The sequence below is a fragment of the Petromyzon marinus genome, chromosome 22 (genome assembly GCF_048934315.1).
Source record: "Petromyzon marinus isolate PM22_M1 ecotype Great Lakes invasive population chromosome 22, UKy_Petmar_22M1.pri1.0, whole genome shotgun sequence".
NCBI lineage: Eukaryota > Metazoa > Chordata > Hyperoartia > Petromyzontiformes > Petromyzontidae > Petromyzon > Petromyzon marinus.
In genome coordinates, this window is record NC_133688.1 from 10376671 (window position 1) to 10390761 (window position 14091).

At 46.2% G+C, this 14091-nt stretch overlaps 2 protein-coding genes across 2 annotated transcripts in view; both read right to left on the reverse strand.

Moving 5' to 3' along the window:
- The window catches only part of PARG (poly(ADP-ribose) glycohydrolase), a 148606-nt gene that overhangs the window by 119244 nt on the left and 15271 nt on the right, over nt 1-14091 (reverse strand). Inside the window, exons 7-9 of the mRNA XM_032959084.2 lie at nt 12413-12551; nt 9389-9511; nt 8304-8378 (exon numbers count right to left, since the gene is read on the reverse strand). Of these exons, the coding sequence (XP_032814975.2) occupies nt 8304-8378; nt 9389-9511; nt 12413-12551 (337 nt within the window). The remainder of the gene's footprint in view (nt 1-8303; nt 8379-9388; nt 9512-12412; nt 12552-14091) is intronic.
- On the reverse strand, nt 713-8297 carry LOC142925633 (uncharacterized). The gene is made up of 2 exons (XM_076068714.1): nt 4110-8297; nt 713-4042 (listed from the first exon to the last, which is right to left on the reverse strand). The coding sequence occupies exons 1-2, from the start codon at nt 6210-6212 to the stop codon at nt 3740-3742; spliced, it is 2406 nt and encodes an 801-aa protein (XP_075924829.1). The 5' UTR covers nt 6213-8297; the 3' UTR covers nt 713-3739.

Below are 14091 nucleotides of genomic sequence, written 5' to 3' on the forward strand. Positions count from 1 at the left end.
TACTTCGTGATGATAGCCTTGCGCTGTCATAATAATGCGAACACATCATGTACTAATTCGATTTTGATTAGAATTTAAATAGGTCTTTTTTGCTCATTCAAGTCGGACAGTCCAAGACACGCAGGCTAGGCCCATAACTAGAAGATAATAACTCTTTGTTTTATGGATTGCTTCTTCGTGTTAAGAACTTCTGAAGGACATGTCACTACAGGACAGTTCCAAAAGGGGTACACAATTTGGTTAACCGGTGATAGAAAAGGAATCGTGAAAACACTAAAAACTCCTCATGAACCATTCTCTCTCGATGCATGTTTTCCCAGGTTTCCCCTATAAAAGACATGGTAAATCTAAATGTTACATCACCTGGCCCTAAATAATGGAATTCATTCACTGATTGATTGGCCAACTCAAACTGCTGATCCTGGGCAAAATCAATCAGCATCAAGATGGCTAACAAGCCAAAATAAATAACCAAATAAATAAAACTTACAATCACTGAGCCCACCCACCCATCCATCAACAACAACAACAACAACAGAAAAATAAAAATAATATAAGGCTGCTCATTAAAGATGTTCAATTTTGTTGAGCGGTTTTGAGACGTACGAGCACTCTTAACGATTTATACCACATCGCAAATCTCTGGTTGCGGGACCTCACGAATTTACAGTTGGCGAGTGCCCCCCTCCCACCCCCCCACAATGAAGTGGAAAAGGCAAAGGTGTAACGCGCTGTGCATCGCGATAGCACTGGAGCGAACGGAACTGCCGCCTGCAAGCGTGCCAGTTCACACTGCGCACCTTCCCGTTCGATACGCACACGCGTACAGCCCTCGTGTCAGGCCACTGCTGGATGAGGGGCCTCGCTACGCCGTGCAGCAGGTCGCCGGTGGGTTTGTTGACCGTGCGACGCTTCACCACGCTGTCGAGCGCAAGCTGATGAAGGCGAGGGGGCGGCATAGGCGATAGGCGCGTGATACGGCACGGCGATGCACTTTGCTGCGCCGCCCTCTGCTGACGACGCATCCCGGCAGTAACCGACAACGCCCGTTTGATAAGTGGTGCTCACCCCATCCAAGAACAATTCAGGCTGAAACCTGCTTAGCTTTTGAGATCTGATGTGATCGCTGCATTTCATGTGATGTGGTCAAAGGCCACTTTGGGCCACTGTTTTATAAACAGTGCATGTAAATAATATATGTATGTGAAATTAACTCTCTGTATGTGCAAATAAGCATTAGGCGATGTTCATTTTTTACATGCGGTTCAGAACCAGTGGTTCAACTTTTACAATCCCATGGAATGGAGCAGTTTCTCCATAGGATGACAACTGTTAACTTCCCACCAGGTGGTACAACATTTATCAACCCCAGAGATGTCGGGATTTTAACTTGCGACTTTCCGATTACGGGGTCGAGCACTTTACCGCAGCACCTCCTGGCAGGACGGATAGAAATAATACAGCCAGTGTCTAAACGCCATTTGCAGCTCTGAGCCGCAAGTGTAAAATCCACATTACCATGGTGGGAGCTATGTATTTCCAAAGATCGTAAAACACGTAGTACATATTCTTGGTTCTTTCGGTAAAGTCACGCAGAAGGGAAACCTGACTATACCGAAAGAACCAAGAATATGAATCCCTGCAGTCACGAAAGCTTTCAATCAACACATGTAGTACATTAAATATGAAGTAACTATGTAAGATACAGGAGAATCATGTTACAATGCAATGTCTTTATGGTGCATCTTAACACTTCCTGTGAGCGGCGGGGGTGACTAGAGAGGTCACGTGAAACTATCAAGTTAGCGACATTTGTAAATATATACCAATAAAAAATATATATCGGTGTCTGCGAATCAATGCATATATTTGCGATAGATTTAATGCATTGTTATTACCCTGATCTATAAGCATTGTAATGGAAATTAACATTATTTAGAAACACCATCGTTTCACTTCGGCCACAGAGTGAAGGAGATGGAGGTATGGAGCTGTGCCCAAGGATTGGACCGAGACCTGAACCGCAATGAACCTTGCCGATCCAAGAACAGCTCTGCAAGACCCAGCTCTAGTTAATTTTATTGTGACAAACCCTGCATGAGAAGGCCATCGTGAGACGCCTCACCAATTTGTTTCTCAGGTTTTAACATCTAGAGCTGTGACACGTTTTGGCTTTTTAATCATCAAGCTGCACGTCACTCTTCTCGTTGGTGGCCCTAAGCGAGTGCCTGAAATTCCATTGTCCTATGGCAGATGAGAATTACTCCATGGTGGTTTAGGTTTGAATGTTGTTTCCCCCGAATTTGAGCTTCGCTTCTTTCTGCTCATGAGCCGAGCGCTCTCACCACAGCAGCATCTGGCCACAATTGAGTGAACCGTGCCCACTAACGTGAACGACAGTGTCTGGCATAGGATGACAACTATTGACTTCACACAAAAGAGTTATTGGTTCAGATATTACAGACCATACAGACTCAGGAGTTCAGAAATATAGGCTGCATCTGGCCACCACTTCGTAACAATGCAAAGTTTGTGATGAAACGCAAACTATGAAAAGCTCCTGGCCGTATGCCCCTTAGGGATTTTGAAAGACCTGCAAACAAAACCGAGAGAGTGGCTATTCCTGACCCGAGCGATGCATTATTCACATACCCCAGGCCACATTAGCCCCTATTACCATTTGCGGCTGGATTAAATTAAAGCCGGATGGCGGGCTTGCCTTGCGGGGGAATGGCTGGCTTGGAGCAACACACATTTACTGAAATTACTAAAGAATAATAAAACCCATTGCCCGGCCAGTTAAGATTGAGCGCATTGCCAACAGGCAAAAGTGCTAAGCATTTCAGAAGCCTTATTTTTGTTGCCAGGCATGCATTGGGATATTAACTCAAATAAACGTATACATGCGCAGGGATTCCCCCATGTAACCTGTCGGCGAGCACCTGTTAAGGTCGGGAGTGCGGAATCACACAGGGATCAGCATCTTCCCAGTCCTGATATCGACACATCGCCACACGAAGTGCCTATGGTAGGCTGAGTGGACCTAAAGAAATCTCAGGCTAGGATCAGATCAAAATTGTCACCGGTGATGTGCAGCATGACCAGGAATCAAACGTGGGCAGATCAGGATTGTAGTCCAGTTCATCAACAACTCTGCCACCACATACATAATATACACATCCAACTTTTGAAATACTGGATTTGTTTACTTCTCAACGTTCGTTCCCGCTCCGAGTAATTGCCCATCTCTGCCTGACAGGGATGAATTCTCCCATCCTTAGGGGTTTTCATTTTTTGGGAACAAGAAACAGCAGCAACTGAATGGCACAGAAAATGGTGGCACACACCCCGCACTGTTTCATCAATGCCCCTCAACTGGACCTGCACTCCATCATCAATGTCCCTCAACTCAACCAGCACTCCCTCATCAATGTCCCTCAACTCAACCAGCACTCCCTCATCAATGTCCCTCAACTCAACCTGCACTCCGTCATCAATGTCCCTCAACTCAACCTGCACTCCGTCATCAATGTCCCTCAACTCAACCTGCACTCCGTCATAAATGTCCCTCAACTCAACCTGCACTCCCTCATCAATGTCTCTCAACTCGACCAGCACTCCCTCATCAAGATTCCCTCAACTCGACCAACACTCCCTCATCAATGTCCCTCAACTCGACCTGCACTCCATCATCAATGTCCCTCAACTCGACCAACACTCCGTCATCAATGTCCCTCAACTAAACCTGCACTCCGTCATCAATGTCCCTCAACTCAACCTGCACTCCCTCATCAATGTCCATCAACTCGACCTGCACTCCCTCATCAATGTCCCTCAACTCGACCTGCACTCCCTCATCAATGTCCCTCAACTCAACCTGTACTCCATCATCAATGTCCCTCAACTCGACCAGCACTCCGTCATCAATGTCCCTCAACTCAACCAGCACTCCCTCATCAATGTCCCTCAACTCGACCTGCACTCCGTCATCAATGTCCCTCAACTCGACCAGCACTCCCTCATCAATGTCCCTCAACTCGACCTGCACTCCCTCATCAATGGTCCCTCAACTCAACCTGTACTCCATCATCAATGTCCCTCAACTCGACCAGCACTCCGTCATCAATGTCCCTCAACTCGACCAGCACTCCCTCATCAATGTCCCTCAACTCGACCTGCACTCCGTCATCAATGTCCCTCAACTCGACCAGCACTCCCTCATCAATGTCCCTCAACTCGACCAGCACTCCGTCATCAATGTCCCTCAACTCGACCTGCACTCCTTCATCAATGTCCCTCAACTCAACCAGCACTCCCTCATCAATGTCCCTCAACTCGACCAGCACTCCCTCATCAATGTTCCTCAACTCGACCAACACTCCGTCATCAATGTCCCTCAACTCAACCTGCACTCCGTCATCAATGTCCCTCAACTCGACCAGCACTCCAACATCAATGTCCATCAACTCGACCAGCACTCCCTCATCAATGTCCCTCAACTCGACCAACACTCCGTCATCAATGTCCCTCAACTCAACCTGCACTCCGTCATCAATGTCCCTCAACTCGACCAACACTCCGTCATCAATGTCCCTCAACTCGACCAGCACTCCCTCATCAATGTCCCTCAACTCGACCAGCACTCCGTCATCAATGTCCCTCAACTCGACCTGCACTCCTTCATCAATGTCCCTCAACTCAACCAGCACTCCCTCATCAATGTCCCTCAACTCGACCAGCACTCCCTCATCAATGTCCCTCAACTCGACCAACACTCCGTCATCAATGTCCCTCAACTCAACCTGCACTCCGTCATCAATGTCCCTCAACTCGACCAGCACTCCAACATCAATGTCCATCAACTCGACCAGCACTCCCTCATCAATGTCCCTCAACTCGACCAACACTCCGTCATCAATGTCCCTCAACTCAACCTGCACTCCGTCATCAATGTCCCTCAACTCGACCAACACTCCGTCATCAATGTCCCTCAACTCGACCAACACTCCGTCATCAATGTCCCTCAACTCAACCTGCACTCCGTCATCAATGTCCCTCAACTCGACCAGCACTCCAACATCAATGTCCATCAACTCGACCAACACTCCCTCATCAATGTCCCTCAACTCGACCAGCACTCCGTCATCAATTTCCATCAACTCGACCTGCACTCCATCATCAATGTCCCTCAACTCGACCTGCACTCCGTCATCAATGTCCCTCAACTCGACCAGCACTCCCTCATCAATGTCCCTCAACTCGACCAGCACTCCGTCATCAATGTCCCTCAACTCGACCTGCACTCCTTCATCAATGTCCCTCAACTCAACCAGCACTCCCTCATCAATGTCCCTCAACTCGACCAGCACTCCCTCATCAATGTCCCTCAACTCGACCAACACTCCGTCATCAATGTCCCTCAACTCAACCTGCACTCTGTCATCAATGTCCCTCAACTCGACCAGCACTCCAACATCAATGTCCATCAACTCGACCAGCACTCCCTCATCAATGTCCCTCAACTCGACCAACACTCCGTCATCAATGTCCCTCAACTCAACCTGCACTCCGTCATCAATGTCCCTCAACTCGACCAACACTCCGTCATCAATGTCCCTCAACTCGACCAGCACTCCCTCATCCATGTCCCTCAACTCGACCAGCACTCCGTCATCAATGTCCCTCAACTCGACCTGCACTCCTTCATCAATGTCCCTCAACTCAACCAGCACTCCCTCATCAATGTCCCTCAACTCGACCAGCACTCCCTCATCAATGTCCCTCAACTCGACCAACACTCCGTCATCAATGTCCCTCAACTCAACCTGCACTCCGTCATCAATGTCCCTCAACTCGACCAGCACTCCAACATCAATGTCCATCAACTCGACCAGCACTCCCTCATCAATGTCCCTCAACTCGACCAACACTCCGTCATCAATGTCCCTCAACTCAACCTGCACTCCATCATCAATGTCCCTCAACTCGACCAACACTCCGTCATCAATGTCCCTCAACTCGACCAGCACTCCCTCATCAATGTCCCTCAACTCGACCAACACTCCGTCATCAATGTCCCTCAACTCAACCTGCACTCCGTCATCAATGTCCCTCAACTCGACCAGCACTCCAACATCAATGTCCATCAACTCGACCAACACTCCCTCATCAATGTCCCTCAACTCGACCAGCACTCCGTCATCAATTTCCATCAACTCGACCTGCACTCACTCATCAATGTCCCTCAACTCGACCAATACTCCCTCATCAATGTCCCTCAACTAGACCAGCACTCCATCATCAATGTCCCTCAACTCAAGTTCACGATGAAAAAATCATAGCCTTCAGGAAAAAACTATTTGAAGGTGGGCGGGTGGATCAAGTGGCTCATAATGACCATGTTAGAGCAATGAGCCAGCAGCACTGATATATTGAGTTCAATTAAATCAGGTACTCAAGAGCAGTGAATCAACGGTCTCAGCCCAGTCACATATGAATGCACAAAAACACTTGTGAAATGTGTGGTTTGTCACTTCAATTAAGCTTGGCACAGCCTCGAGGCACGACATTTCTAAACACTGTACGATCGAAATAACATTTTATATCAGTGTCTCCATGTTCATCGACAGCTCTGGGCAAGAGATGGAAATTGTACATCTCAATGGTAGGGCAAGTATCTTCACTGGATGATCACTGTTAACTTCACATAATTTGGCACGCATTTTATAGTCCCCGAAAAAATCCGGGGCCGAAATAAACTGATAAGAATTTGAACTTGAGGTCTTCTAATGGCGAGATGAGCGCTCTACCACATTCCCACCCAGGTGGTTCACTTTTCATTCTTCACTGCATAAAGTAACGCAGACGGCGCCCAGCACGAGATTCCTCGTGCTGACTTGGGCGAACACCTTTCGTCCAAGTGTAACTGGAGCACGTGGCTTCCACATGGAGCAATGCCTCCACCTGGTGGCCTCTCTAAGCAAGTTCAGTCAATGTTCCAGAGTACAGGGAGGCACCAAAACAAACATCCCCCATATAAATATTGACTTAAAGCTTTCATGACTGCAGGAATTCATATTCTTTGGGTCTTTCGGTAAAGTCACGGAGATAAAACAATAAAATAATAAAAATAAAGTGAATAAAAAATACTAAAAATATCATGTTTTGATCGCAACACAAGCAATCGTCATCAGGATGTTCCATCGACGTGACTTTACCGAAAGCCCCAAAGAATATCTCCCATATAACCTGAACGGACATTTGGGGCAAGTGCTGCTAGCCAGCACCTATGAAGGCCGGGACAGCACATGAGGGGGTGGGTGGCCAGCACCACGCAGGGCCGCCTTTGTATCCCGACTGGCGATGTTTACACACCACACCAGGTACTCATTTAGGGCCAATTCGAGGCACCACACAGACCACAAAAAAACTCAACACGTTTGTCAATATGGCTGTGGCCTTCCAAAAAAATACCGTTGTGACGTTTTGGCCAATGGTTTCGCATGCTCTGAAGGTCTATTGCCTGAAACGTCGTCATATATCATACATTTTAAGGCCCACTGTTTTGAACAAAGGTGCGAGTTGTGCTTGTCCACCACTGCCAACGCAGAATCGTAGAATGTTTTAGTTTGATGTTTCTACACACGCATGGCAGTACTGTGCTATGTGCACAGCAGCTGCAGTTGCTTCGCAAAGCATCCACAATGCAGGAACACCACTGCAAGCCAGATTCATGAACTAAACTAAGAAACTAAACTTAGTATTTTATTGGGCAAGGCCCACTGAGCTATATAGCTTTTTCAGAAGCGTCCTGGCCAGATAGGATAGTCCAAGGAAGTGGCTTATCATGTGGAAATTTCAAGCAGCCAAATACTCTGAACTCGCGTTGATTCTAAATGTGGAGGGGAAAACCAGGAGGACCCGGAGAAAAATCTGCACGACCAAGGGGAGAGAACATACAAACTCCAAATATACAGGTATCAGGGTCGGGATTAAACCCACAACTTTCTGCATACCAGGCGAGGTAGTTAACATCTCGCCACCGCGGCACCGTTGAGTGCGGCGGGAGATCCTTGGCGGCAATGGGCAATGTTTGGCATTCTGCAATTAATGGAATATTATATAATGGTTAAATTGTATTTATATTTCCAAGTAATTAACACCCAACATATTTACAGCACTCTGAAGCCCTTTGTTGGGTTTGCTGCACCTTATAAAAACATAAAAAAATACAATAATAACACACAACACCTGGTAAAGCTAACTGGCGACTCTTGAGATGTTGCCTTGTGAACGCATCTTACCTCGATGTCGTGGGAGCTTTTGAAGTCCCTGAGGAGCGATCTTTCAATCTCTTCCCACCGAAGGAAAGAATCTTTCTGTAATCACAAGGAGACAAATGTGGAGGCTGGCATCTTGAAAACAGGCAGACCCCCTTTTTCAAACACTGAACATCTTGGTAAGCGTTTCTAACCACTAGACTAAATCACTACTTCACTACAATATCGCGTAAGAGGCCTCGGACAAGGCCGCATGATAGGCTTCTCATAACAACCCGGGCGATGGTCAACAGTGGTTGCCCTATGGAAAGACTAGTCCTCGTCATAAGAATGTGGAATTTACATGAGTGGCACTGGGCCGCAAACAGAAATGAGTGATCGCATTGGTCGAGAGTTAGGGAGACGCTGTGGTTTCACAGAAGGCGGAAACAAGGTTGAAGGGCTTGGTGGCACGCAACACCTGCGCTGATGGTGACAGAATGAATGGGAATATATTGGCATCAGGAAGAATGAAGGTGAATTTGATAATGATTTTACATTGAATGTGACGTTGACGATGTAATGATGCAATGAAGAATGTGACAATGATGAGTAATGGTAATGTTCCTATAATGCAGACGATGAATCACGTGAAAATACTGTAACAGTGATTATAATGAAGGTGAAGTGGATAATGATGGTAAAAACGATCAAATAAAAAATGTAAAGCTGACGACGTAACAAAACAGTAAAGCCGACAACACAAGCTGACAATGATGCGATGAGTATTGTGGACTCAATGAAATTACAAAGTATGATGATTGAGTGTAACAGTGAGGGCGAATAAGGATTCTACTGGCCAGTTGAGGGCAGAGGAGTGACGCTCACAAGCGGAGCAGCCGGCAGCTAAAACAGAGCAATTCGGTACAGTTGGGCGCACAGGTGGTGCATCTGCCAGTCATCTCAGTCAACCCATGGCACCTGTGTCTTTCCAATGACCTCCTGCCAACGAGCTTTTGACATACTTCACGTGGCCTCAAGGTGCAACTAAACTGGCACAAGTGCTGTGGTGACATCACCGCCACTTAGTGGCGAATGGCGGTTGTTGTTGTTGTTGTGCGGAGACCCACCGTGTTCTGTGCTTGGTGCACTGACTGGTCAGAGAAGGGCATCCGCACGTGATCACCATCCCACTTGCCCTTAAAGTGAAGTGGGAAAGGACGAGGTTTCTCTCCATCTTTCAGCTGGTCAAGCTGCAGCACACAGACAACATACATACATATGTACATGCAAAAAAAATTTCCCCATATAGCCTTTAAAATATTGTTGGGCAAGTCCTGCTGACGAGCACCTATGAAAGGTCGGCACGCTGCACAAGAGGGTGGGTGGCCAGCACTCGCCCCACCTGCCTCCGTCTCCCCAGTAATGGTGCTCACACAGCGCACCAGGTACCAATTTAAGGTCGAGTAGACCTACGTGAAGTCCAGGACCGGTTTCCCATGTTCTTCAGTGCTTTTTGTTGTTTTTATTGAACCCACAACACAAAATTCGCGTGCAGGAAACATGTGGATGGAAGCCACAACCTCTGGGCAATTCTCCACCTAGTAGGGGCCGGTTAGAGTTCACCGGGTTCTCTTCCCTACAAGGGCAGGGTCAGTGATCGGGAGCAGAAGATCACATTCTCCACTGTTATTGGTCATGAGCAGGAATAGAACTCGTGTTGCCGGATTTGTAATGCAGTGCGCTAACCACCGCACTGCCACTCTCCGTAATTCATGAACTCAAAAAAACAGATGAGGCGAGACTAAACATTCCGAGGGTGGGTTTTATGTGGGAATGTCCATAGCAGTGAAACTGAACGGTTGCTGCAGATTGCAGCCGTAGGGCGTGGGTGGAGATTGCGTGGCCTCGCTCCGACGGCACCTCAGTAGCCAGAACAGTGTGACCACAACAACGACCTCCGACAGCCGCACAAACCCAGCGTCAGGCCAGGAGCGCGCGTGCCAGGATCTCAATGCACGTAAACAAGCACGATCCAAATTCGGTTTTCCCAATATCAGATCCAGAGAAGAAAGGTGGGTTTACAATTGCGATCCTGAAATGAAGCAATCAAAACTTCCTTTGTGAAACACCGAGGTCACAGAGGCTGGAAACGTTTGAGTTTATTTAATTTGTTACACGGATGGTCCCATTTAGCCAGTTTGCTGGCAATTTTTCAAAGGGAGATCCATGAGTGCGTGAGCACAGCAGCAACAAAAACAAAATCCATCGATATTGCAGAGAACGTGGAATATTGTACAACAAATGAGGTATTTGAAATTCCTCAACAAAAGACAAAATATGAGAGCAAGGGGTGCCAGAAAATAGGAGGTGCAAGTACAAGGGGGCTGTATGTTTTAGCCTAACAGGGACAGGCAGCAGAGGTTTCATGGTCACCCATCTAGGCCATTAAGAAGCGGTGCGCGCATCATGAATTTGTCTCAATGGTCAAGCAGTGCGCCAAAAACTATGGCTCAACTGTTTCTCAGCACCTACGAGACAGTTCTCAGGTGATGCCCAAACCAAATATAAAAACTATTGTGAATCTTGCAGTATGACCACGCAGCAGCACACACCAGTATCACCCCTAGTGTCAAAAATTGCACAGCACCATGGGGCTGATGAGAATTACACATTGAAAACGATGACCAGTTTTTTTTTTTAAACATAGCATCACCAAATTTAGTCTCCAACCCTTTTTAACTCTCTCTCACTCCGGCCTATCTACATGCAATGAAGGGCCATTGCTATGCTTTTTCTTTTAAAGCAGCGTTATTGATGAATGTGTCAAATGTTTTCTAATTGTGCTTCCTGAAAATAGTCACGAGACTTCGTGACACTTTCCTGAGTAAACAAGCGTTACATCGCACTGCCTGTGTGCAATCGAAGGGTCAAGCAGTCCCATGCCAGTCCGTGACCACCACCACCCCCAACACTCTATTGACTTGCCACCGTGGAACTTAGCAAGGCAGTTTGATGTGCGTTTTAACGACTTATTTTAAGAAGGTAGCGACTAATCAACATTGAGAGGGTTTTCCTGAAGTTGCAAGAGAGCTGGGAAGTGTCTCCATTGCAGGATTAAAACTGTTATGTATACACATGTACACGAGGCACATGCGTGCACAAAAAAAAACAAAGATTACCGACACAGCCTACATAGAATGTTGGGGTAAGTGCGATTAGGAAGTAAATCCTAAGTCAAGCAAGACCCACAATCAGGTGGGGAGGCCAGCACCATGCAAAGCCGCCTTTATCTCACCAATGCTGATGTTCACACACAATACGAGCTACTCGTCAAACTTACGGGAAACCAAGAATTGGGTTATGTGGCACTTGGCACTTGTTGTGCATGGCTGGAAAACTGAACATAGTTTGCTGGGATAATAGTGCAGTCGGTGTGAAATAAGTTCAACATACATACAAAATCACTACCAAACCGTACACAACAGTCGTCCTATGGAGAGAATGCCCCCTGCTGTTGCAATATTGAATATGCACCGCTGACTCGGAGCCACCAATTGAATTTGAGCACCACACAAAGTTTGAGCGGCGCCTCTTGTGCCATTTGGCCTCCCCGTCTACAACAGTGCACTTTACACATATGCTTGGCCTTTTCTCTAATAATGCAATTATGTCAACAAGACGACATTCAAATTGGGAACGCTCACTGTAATTAGCTGAACCACCCTTTTGTCACGGGCCTCTAAAGTCCCTTAAACAGGCCTTATTCATCTTACCTTTCTATACCCGGCAAGCAATGTTCTTTGCAAGTCAAACTAAAAATCTTTAATTCCTTCAGTTAGTGTTAGCAGAATCAAGTCAAAAAGCAGTAAATAAAGTAATGTAAGAAATCCTTGGGTCACGACTATGAACTACTTATGAGGAAACCTAGTATAACAATGCATGCCCATGTAGACTTGAATGCAGATTCTCAGCATTGCCTTGGTGTACCGACATGGTATTAGCACTCGGCAACTCCACCATCTCTTTGTTGTCCTTCCCCGGAACCTCCGATTAGCACGGTTGGCGACGTACGGTGCGAAAGAAGTTCAACATACATACGCAAATGTGTTCTAATTATACAGGTCTCCAAGAATGAAATTAAAGGAACTCACCATGACTGTGACTTTGTGGGTGTGACTTGGTTGGAGCTTGGGCAGGTATATCCCATGTGCTCTGATGCTCGCACCTGGAGCCAGATTGTTGTTGAAGTGCGAGCTGTTTCCACCACTGGAGTTCGTAGGCGAAGTCACGCTAAATTTAGTTAGAGAATTGGATGCGCACGCATAACATGCACACAAAAACAGATCGACTCTCATTACCCAGGTCACCGTGTCAGCAATCATTGTTTCCAAGTCACGGCGTATTGCCACTCAATTGATGGTGCTCATATTCATTGGCAGGATTGAAACTGTGATGGAAAATCCACATTCCCTTGGCAGTGACCAGCTTTCAATTGGAGGACAATCAAGACCATTACCTCCCTACAAAGCACTACTCACTCCATTAACACAAAATGGATGAGAAGCCGTATTGTCCACACAAGTGATTTCAATTTCCAACCTTTAAATGGCGAGCTGTGCACTCTAACCAGAATCAGTGGTTACAAGCACCAGTTAAGCATGCTCAAACTAAACACTATTTTTTATTTTACAAGGTAAGGCCCACTGAGCTGTATAGCTCTTTTTCAACAAATGATAGCTCAACGAATTGGCGTATCATATGGAAAATTTTAGTAGCCTAAGTATGGTTATATTCTTTGGGTCTTTCGGTAAAGTTACGTAGATAGTTCTAGATTTGAAGTTTTCGTGACTGCAAGGATACATACTCTTTGGTTCTTTTGGTAAAGTCACGTAGGTAAAAAATAATAAAAGTAAAAAAATCACGACGTTTCGGGCACGTAGATAGGTTTAAAAGAAAATAACAAAAAACTACGCTTCAATCGCAACACAAGCAATCGTCATCAGCATAGAGAAAAGAAGAGTTTAGCCTCTAAAGGCAAACTGTTTATAAAGGTTTAAAATGGGCGTAGCCCAAGTGTCAGCAGTATGGGCGGAGGAGCTTATGTTAATGTGAGGGGTAAAAAAACGGTGTGTCCCAGCATGTAGGGAGGTGAAAAAACGGTGTGTCCCAGCATGTAGGGCGGTGAAGGTTGTGTTAATGTGAGAAGTTAAAAACCAGTGAGCAACGGACAGTGCTAAAAATGGAAACATTATAGCCAGTTATGACTTAAACTGGTTGATAACGTCCTTCCAGTGATTGCTAAGTTTGTACCCATCTTCTCGGTTGAAATTGTGTCTATGTCTGTATATATGGAAGCTTCATTAACTAATATTTGTTGATAGCCATTGGGTTTGCAAAGTACCTTCGTCTTAGAGAACTCAATTTTGCGTGAGCCAACCGCAATAAAACACTGATCACCAACGGCCGAGGTACTGGTCCTACCGTGTTTCAGATCTGCCTTATGCTCACAAACACGGTACATGTTCGATCGAAACGGCGTAGTTTTTTGTTATTTTCTTTGAATCTATGTGACTTTACCGAAAGACCCAAAGAATATGAATTCCTGCAGTCGCAAAAGCTTTAAGCCAAGATTTAAAGTATGGTTACTGAACAAGGTGGTTGGGCCAGCACCATGCATGTCAGGGCCACCTTTATTTGCTCAGTGCTAAAGTTGACCAAGCTACACGAGGCAGTTCAGTTTATTTTAATGCAAAGTTTACCTTAAAGAAACCCAGTGCAGGCTCACATAGCAAAGTTTACCTTGGAGAAGCCCAGTGCAGGCTCGCATACC

Coding starts and splice junctions, on each gene's coding strand:
- LOC142925633 (XM_076068714.1), bottom strand. CDS start 6,212: ATGGAAATTGATGACGGAGTGCTGGTCGAGTTGAGGGACATTGATGAG. Junction 4,043..4,109: donor ACATTGATGACGGAGTGCTG/GTCGAGTTGAGG, acceptor GAGGGAGTGCAG/GTCGAGTTGAGGGACATTGA.